General features: G+C 47.7%; 1 protein-coding gene across 1 annotated transcript; it reads right to left on the bottom strand.

The window, feature by feature from the left end:
• Positions 1-1,483: 1,483 nt before the first annotated feature.
• On the bottom strand, positions 1,484-8,286 carry PPDPF (pancreatic progenitor cell differentiation and proliferation factor). The gene is made up of 5 exons (XM_043988608.1): positions 8,104-8,286; positions 3,467-3,552; positions 2,661-2,738; positions 2,286-2,382; positions 1,484-1,901 (listed from the first exon to the last, which is right to left on the bottom strand). The coding sequence occupies exons 2-5, from the start codon at positions 3,519-3,521 to the stop codon at positions 1,787-1,789; spliced, it is 345 nt and encodes a 114-aa protein (XP_043844543.1). The 5' UTR covers positions 3,522-3,552; positions 8,104-8,286; the 3' UTR covers positions 1,484-1,786.
• Between the last annotated feature and the right edge of the window lie 465 nt (positions 8,287-8,751).

An 8,751-nucleotide genomic window follows, 5' to 3' on the forward strand; every position in this document is an offset into this window, starting at 1 on the left:
CTTGTTTAAACAATTATTTCATAATTTGAATAAACCAGCAAACTTTTCTTGTTCCTCCATCTTTTGTATAGTTCTAGATTTTCAGGTGTTTACCCGAGTCAGTGCCTAACTATATAACTGCAACTGCTGGATGAATCAGGGCTAGTTAGTTGTCTGGACGGCACAGGAAAGGGGTAAGGGAGAAAGGGAAGAAAGGTGGACAAACCTCCCATGATGCTTTGACTTTCTTGGCTCATGTGGCAGTTGGTAGCACAGTGGATAGAGCACTGAACTTGGAGTCAAGTAGACTCCAGTTTAAATCAGACCTATATTGGCTGTGTGGACCCTGGACAAGTCATTTAAACTCCATTTGCCTGTTTCCTTAAAATGGAAATAATAGCACCTACCAGCTAGGGTTGTTGTGAGGATTAAATGAGTTAAGTGCTAAGCATATACCAGGTGTGATGTAAATGCTTATTTCTTGCCCTCCTTCATAAAGTTCACCTTCTAGTGATTGAGCATGGGGCTTAACACTCATATTCTCTCTTAGAATAGCAAAGGGGGCAGCTAGGTGGCACAGTGGATAAAGCACTGGCCCTGGATTCAGGAGGACCTGAGTTCAAATTCGGTGTCAAACATCTGACACTTACTAGCTGTGTGACCCTGGGCAAGTCACTTAACCTTCACTGCTCTGCAAAAAAAATAAAAGAAAGAAAAAAGCAGACAAAGCGTGCTGCCAATTCATTTAGGAGTTACCCCTTTGTCCCCCTACAGCTAGGGGTGAAGCGGGGTAGGGAGTGCCAAAGTTGGGACTCTGGTAATTACAATTTCTTTGGGAAATGAAAGGAAGTCACAGCTAATTCCTAGTTGACCTTGGTTCCTTGAGGGTCTCTAAGAAATATCTAGTTTCTCCTATAGTAAGAGGGGCTTAGAGTACCTGGCAGTTCCTCAGCGTATGCTTTCTTCTCCATTCCTAACAATGCAGGCCTTATTTTGGGGGGTCCCTACCTTTCTAGTCTTTCTTGGGGGATACATAGCAGATAGCCTGGGGCCCTGGTTTCTTTGCCCTAGGATGGTAGGATCCTGAGGGAGGTCTGGGGTTAAGAATACAGCAGGTAGAAGGGAAGTCTAAAGTGAAAGGGAGGGGCAGGGGAAGCACAATACCCCCTCAAGCATTCCTCAGTAGACACAGACAAGCACTGAATATTCCTCAGTTTTGGCAAGACTGAGTTCCTCCTCTTCAGTCTTTTTCTCTTCTTTCCTGATCATCCCACTTCTCTCTTGCTAATTGCTTCCTGCTTAACCACCTGCAGCAGGTTCTTTCTAATATAGGAAATGCCCTTTCAAAGAAACTGGATTTTTAATCTGGTTCACACTCCAGGCTGCAAATAGGTGATTAGAGTTGCTACCAAGAGAAGGAATGGGCCAAGCCAAAAGGGAGGAAAATGCTCTACTAAGGCACACACAGCATTAAAAGGCTGCTCAAAGTTTATTAGTTTCTGTTGAGTACAAAGTAAACAAAGTTACTGAGGCTGCTGGAAAGCACACAGGTGATTTGGATAGTAAAAAAAAACAAACGATAAGTGTGGTTTCTTTTACTTGTTTTTTGGTGTTTTGCTTTTGTTTTCCTTTTTTAAAAAACCACACACACAACACAACTATTTCTACACTTAAGCAGCCTGTCTATTCTAAGGGAATAGGTTCGGAGAAGGAAGGGAAGGGAAGGGGGAGGGGGGGGGAAGGGGAAATGGGCTCTGATGCCTAGCACACTTCAGAAGCAGGGGAGCAGCACAGAGGGTGCTGCTGCTCATGCAGAAGGCCCAGTGTTGGTTTTGCTGGGTTCGCTGACATGCCGCTTCCTCATGGCCTCCTGAGCCAGGTCACAGGTGATCGTGCCATGAGCAACCTGGAAAGTTTTTGAGCTGCAAGTCAAGCATTAGGAGAAGTCAAACATCAATCAATTTCCCTGCTACAGAAAGCACCAGCACTCAAGGAGGTGCTGGGTTAGGTAACCTTTCTCCACCACTCCCTTCCCCTTGCCCCAATTTCTAGCCTGTCCCAGTTCATTTTTCTTGTATTTCATGTTGTAATAAATTCTCACTCATTGCAGAGTTATGAACAGGTAAACTAATGGCAGGCTAATGTGTGTGTGTGTGTGTGTGTGTGTGTGTGTGTGTGTGTGTGTGTGTCTTAAGTCAGGTTGCCAAAATCATATAATTTTTCCTAAGTCACACTCAACTCTTTTTTCCCTTGCCCTCACGTTCCAAGCCCATTACATAGCTACCTCCAATCAGAGGTTCACTTACTGCTCTGGGGATTCCAATACAGTTGTCATGAATGGATGACTCGATTTCCCGAAGAAGAAGCTCGCCCACCAGTGGCCTGGGTCTGATTTGGGAAGACCTAGAACATCCAAGAGAGAGTCACTCATTTTGGTAGCAACTCAGAGTAGTTACCAATCTGCTTCTGTAGAATCTAACTCTCCTTTTCATTCATGTCAGATACTTAGGTCAAATCCCAGCCCTTCTGCCTAACTTTGGCTGCTGGAGAATTTATATCAGTTCACCCTCCTCTCACTTGACTGCTATTTGCTTCTCAGTTTATCTAATACCATTTTTGTTTAAAATACATAGAGGAATGGATATGTTCCTAAGAAGGGTTAGTAAGGGTCCTATACTCACCAGGATGGTGGGGGATCACTTCCCCAGAGTACTCAGCACTTCCACAGGAGCTGTTGCTGGAAGTGGAACCCAGACGTCCTGGGGAGGAAACACCATGTCACTAGTGCCTCCTTCCCTGGCATAGAGATAGTCTTCAGCCCCATCTCGGTTCTTGGGGTGGCTACTCATAGTCCCCCCCCAAACCCTGGTATTTTGCCACTTCCATGAGGCCCAAGGAGCCCTCTTCCAACAATTTACTGCTTGTTTCATTTTTTGCCTAATCAAATCAAGGTTCCAACTGTATGGTTAGTTACTCTTACATCACAAATTGGTATCAGTTGTAAGGATCTGCAAGGCTGTACATCTTTGGCTATGTGTATGCCTTCTGGTAAGAGTTAGGGGCTATACTCTTAGAATTAAAGAGAGTTTATAAGGTGTTTTCTTCCAACAACTTTGTGACGTAGGTAGTATAAACAGGATTACACCTATTTTACAGATGAGAAAATGGAGGCTCAGAATGGTGAAGTGACTTGCCCAAAGTCATACAGCAACTAAGCGGTGGAGCCAGGACTCAAACCTGGGTGGGTCTTCTGCCTCTTGAGTCCAGTGGTCTCTCCACTTACACTCTGCTGCATGCCCTGATATCTTTGCACCAGGTTGAGTTCAATTTATAGCTAGGGGCTATATGCTTTATTGTGATAATGGATTTTCAAAAGTGCCAACAGAAATCCCCAGTCCTGCAGTACACTGGTAGCTGAGTGCCCACAGGCACAGTGGACCCTAGAGTTCTAGCCAGGTTAGGACTTGATGTGCCAGGGAGGCCTTACTTCGGTAGTAGTCATGGGTTGCTACGAGTGAACCGCTGGACGGGATTGCTGCCATGTTGCTTGTTTCTTCTTGTGCTGATGTAAACCTGCAGGGAAAACAGTCATGGTTTTCAGATGCACTTTGGCTCTCCCCATAAATGATGCCCACCAGGCTGCAATTGTTCCTTCTTTAGTGACCTGGCTCTATGGACCCTGCAGCTCCAGAGAGGTTAGATATTATGATGTGGATCCCAATACTTGACAGTTGGAGTGACTCTTCAAAGAGGAAAGGTAATTGGAGAATTTCCACCTCATTTCAGAAGTTTCTAAGACAATGGGTACAACATCACTGGTTAGACCTTGGGTATTCTAGCCTCTTACCCTCATAGGTCTTTTAAGTATACATCCCAATCCCATGAAACAATAATGATTTTTGTGTCCTTTTTGGAGAAATTATAGATAGGACATCCCACTTCTACCTTCCTTGTTATTTTGAGAGTGTTAAAAATAACTAAGATGGGGGTAGCTAGATGGCACAGTGGTAAAGCACTGGCCCTGGATTCAGGAGTACCTGAGTTCAAATCCGGCCTCAGACACTTAATACTTACTAGCTGTGTGACCCTGGGCAAGTCACTTAACCCTCATTGTCCTGCCAAAAAAAAAAATAACTAAGATCTATGTTTGTGTCACTAAATCCCCTTGGAAATGAGCAAAGGGGGTGGGGTGGCTGTTAGGAGAGTGTCCTGGAGTACCGGCAAAGAGGGCATTCTCAGAGAAATGGTTACTTGGACTTCGAGTTGAGTTCTCAGTATTTCTCCAGACAATTAATTAAGGCAGCCCCATCATCCCAGTAAGCCAGGCTTCAAGCCCAGCCATTTCTGACTCTTCCCTCTCCCTCCAACTTGCTGAGCTCTATCAAAGCATCTTCCCCAGCATTTCTCCCATCAGTCCTCTCCTTTCTATCAACTGGACACCACCCTAGTTGAAGTCCTTTTTTTTGGGGGGGGGGCAATGAGGGTTAAGTGACTTGTCCAGGGTCATACAGCTAGTAAGTGTCAAGTGTCTGAGGCCGGCTTTGAACTCAGGTCCTCCTGAATCTAGGGCCAGTGCTTTATCCACTGTACCACCCAGCTGCTGCAAGTTCAAGTCCTTTTGCCTGGACCTGTATCAACTACCGGGTGATTCCAAAATAACTGAACACCACCTCCTCAAGCTTAGCTAGATATGAACGTGTCACACCAGATTGTGGAATTACCCTTACATTTTTCGATTTTCTTCCAGATAGTTCTTTTACAAACTTGTTTTCAAATAGTCAGGAAACCTTCCCTGATGCTTTATCTCCTAGGCTAAGTGTTCTCTCAAAATATCCTAAAACAGGCTTGCAGCTCCTTTGTATCCTATTCTACTTTGTACTCCAGAACAAGTGTGTGCATGCACATGTGTTCATTCCATTCTCTGGAGAGAAGGGCGAGTTTCTCCGGCAATTTCCACTTGGTAGGCAAGGTCCCAGACAATCCTTTATTCTCGTCACCAGGCTGGGGGAGGACACCTTCCCAGTTCCCTTTTATGCCTTGTCCTCCACCAGAATATAAGCTCGTAGAGGGCAAGATCTTTCTTTTTGTTTGTATTTGTATCTCCGGCGCTCAGTACAATGCCTGACACATAGTGAGTGCTTAATAAATGCTTGTTTATTAGACTTGCATAGTTTAGAACAGAACCCTGCATAATGGCTGCCTAAGAAATGCTGGTTAAAGGGAAACCTAACATCGACCCCGTGGAAAGTAAGAGATCAAACTCGCTTGCCAAGTTTTTTCATCACAGAACTTAGTGGCAGAGCTTAGCATTTTCTCTTTTCTTCTGGACTGACAAAACTACCCATTTTTTAGCTTCTCTCTCCTTTTACATCTCACGTCCTCCCTCCCGCCCCTGCCCACAGAGCAGCAACATCTAGAGGGCTTTCGTCTTTAACTGCCTGTTCTCAGGCAACAAAGAAGGCCTGCACAAGAAACAGAAGCACATTGTTTGGCTTCTTTGCCGTGGTCAGCGCTTTCCGTACAGTGACCGGAGGCAAGCCAGCCGCCTCTCCCTAATTCCTCCAGACAACTGTCTATTATCTGCTCCGTCCCTCGGTGTGCGGCTCCTCCCCCGCAGCCTTACATAACCTAAACAGCAGGGCGGGGGCGGGGCGTCCCCTTCCCCCGCACCCCACCCAGAGCTCCATCGTAAACCGGTTCAAACTGGCTCGGAGAAGCCAGCCGGTCCAGTGCCAAGCATTCCCAGTTCCGAGATTGTAACACTGTAACTACTGACAGCCAAGAAGGGGAAGGATTGGGGGTGGGGTGTTGGGTCTAAACTAGCTCTCCCTCTCAGTCCCTTCCCTTAGAAACCTAGGGCGGGCAGGAACCGGATCATCTCGGGGGAGAGAGGGGAAGGCGCTGTTCTCCAGAGCAGCAGGACCCCGCCTCCCCACCCCAGTTTAGCCCCGCCCAGAAGCCTCCAAAGGAAGCTAGGCTAAATGAGAAGGGCATAATTGATGCTACTCTAGATCAGATTTAAAAGGCAGGTTATTCCATCCTTCGGCTCAGTCAGCCTCTTATTCAGGCGCACAGATCAGGGAAAGCGTCCAGGGTTAGGCTAGGATGCTTCTACGTATACCGACCCCCTCCAACTTTGCTATCAGTCCTGGTCTATGTGACCACATGCCATAGGGATGTTTTTGGGGGGGGTTGGGGGGGGGAGGGAGGGTGAAGTACCGTGCTCAAAAACTGACTCACAAGAAACCGTTTTGGGTCCGTTTCCGGCGTCTGACCTTTCTCTTGTCTTCTCCACCCCCATTTCTGTCTGAACTGGTTGTGGTGGCTTCAGACCAGGACTAAGACCTCCACGTGGAAACAGGGAAGGCTTGCCTTCCAGGGCCCAAGGCCAACTTTGACCTAAAAAAGCATTGATCCAGCCCTGAGGCCAGCACTACGGTGAGGTCCCTTCTAATGGCCATATTTGGGAAGCATCTCTGAGCGGACAGAATTCCTGAGGTTGCCACGAGGACCAAGAGGGCTGGTTCTTTTTGATAAAAACCTACAGATGCATTCAAGCCTCCGCGCCTTCTCGAGAAATACCTAGAAATGGCGAACTGGGAGGTTGGGGGCGGGGATGCACAAAGAAAGGGCCAGGCTTGCCCCAACACGTGCTGTGGGGGAGGAAGGGTAGGTAAATACTTTCCGTCCCCTCCACAGAGATCCTGGTTGGAAAGAAATGACTGTTCCCTCTCCACCCCAGACAGTAGGGCGGAGGCCAGAAGAAAGGCAAACAAAGCTTTACAAAGCTTGGGAACTGGCCAGGAAAAGATAATCACCAGCAGGGAGGTAGGCGGAAAATAAAAAGGTAGGGATCTCGGAAGGTGGAGGTGGTGGTGGTGGTGGAGGTTGTAGAAGAAGTGGTTTATATTATTTTCCCCCGAAGGGTTCCTAATCTATAGAAAACATTACCCACCACCCCCGCAGTCCCTAAGCAAGACAGTGGAAAAGCCTTCGGAAATCAGGTAATTACAATGAACCACGCCACTTAGGAAAGACCTCAATTGCCGCCCGGCCAGTAGCTAAGACTGAAGCACCTTTCCAGTTTCTAAGATCTCCAAAACCTCTGGAGGTGTCGATTTCTTAAGACGCCTCATTTTGGGGCTGTCAGTGGGGTCTTGATTCCTTTCCCCGCGGAAGTAGCGCGGGGTAGCCAAAGAGTGGGGCTGGACCTTCACATTTGAGAATTTGGGCTCAAATCCTAAGTTAGTCATGCTTTATCACAAAGAAGTTCGGATTGCTCACTAACAGCCCCTTCTCCGCCGTCCTCCCAACCCCCAATAAGTTCTTGCATTTACTTAAATGTGTGCATGGGCTTCACCGCGTCGAAAGAAAGCTCCTTAGAAGTAGGGAGTTTTGTCTTTCAAATTCCAGTACCTAGTACAGAATACATTTAAATATATTTTGATTGAGAAGTCAAACAAGACCCTTTCTGGGCCTATTTTCCTTGTCCGTAAAATAAAAGGTTGGACCAGAATTTCGCCCCGATTAAATTTTATCATGCTCAGCCAAGGCCCGAAGTTCCTCAAATCTAGCCTCTTTTCAGAGTTCTTTCATCGAGGAACCTTGAGGGTTCTTTTTTTTTTAATGTGAGTATTTATTTGGGACTTTTACTGGTTTTGTCGTTTTACTTCTTTATAGTTTTTAGAGATCTTCTGGAGTGTCTCCCTTTCCATTTCCAGATATGGAGAACTGAGACCCAAGGAGGTTAAGTGACTTGCCGGAGTTAGAGCGCTAAGCGACTTGCCGGAGGTAGCAGAACCAGAACCCAAAGTCTTCTCAACGCTTTGCTCCTGCCACTTGGATACACTTAGCCTTCCGCATGTCTTTCTGGCCTGGAACTGCCTAATTAAAATCTCAATACCCTGGTTCCTTTGCTCGTCTCCCTGGACAGTTTTAAAAATGGAGTCTGGACTTTGCCCTACGAGGGTGGGGTCTCCTCCCCTTCCCTCCTGGTCTCCCCCTAGCCTCTTGCTCCGGACTCACTGCATAGGGAAGCCAAGAGGGAGGGACCGGGCGGGGGGAGCTGGCCAGCCCCTGAAAGAGGACTGCAGCTCTATCTCCTCTCAGCCCAGTCCTACTTACCTTAGTGGCGGCTCCCGAGCAGCCCCTGTAAGGCAGTGGGCTGCGGCGGACGATCACGGGTGACCTGGCTCAGGGGAAGGGGGCGCTAGGCCACAGAGCCCATTTGTAAAGGAGATAACGGGAGGATACTCCACGGCAACGGAAAATGCGAGAGTTCTTTGGGTTTGACTCTAAGGGGCCGGGCAAAGACTTATATAGGGTGGTGAGAGGGTAGGCTGGAAGGCTCCCGTCATTGGAGGTGGGAGGAGCGAACCCCGGACCCCGCCTCCCCTCCCCGGCCCCACTAGAGGCTCGATCGAACGCCTTACGGAGAGACTGGAGCAAAAGGGCTGGCCTAGGTGGGGGAGAGGACAAAGACTTCCGCCCATCTTTCGTGCACCCCAAGGCATTTGAACTAGTGGGAGGGAACTGAGGTTAAGGTGTGGTGCAAATTTATCCTTAATTGAAGAAGCTCCATTTGAAGAAGCATTTGAAAATTGTATCCGCCCTCCCCCTCCCCCCCATGTGCTGCTGCAGTGGGACCCAGCCTTCTGTCTTCCTCCTTTGCCTTAGAAGCTTCCTGGACGCTGAAGGAACATGATGCTTGTAGGGGCCCTCCCCAACTTTGCTTCCTTGTGTGTGTGTGTGTGTGTGTGTAAACCAAAGTTT

This window comes from Dromiciops gliroides, chromosome 2 (assembly GCF_019393635.1).
Source record: "Dromiciops gliroides isolate mDroGli1 chromosome 2, mDroGli1.pri, whole genome shotgun sequence".
Taxonomy (NCBI): Eukaryota; Metazoa; Chordata; class Mammalia; order Microbiotheria; family Microbiotheriidae; genus Dromiciops; species Dromiciops gliroides.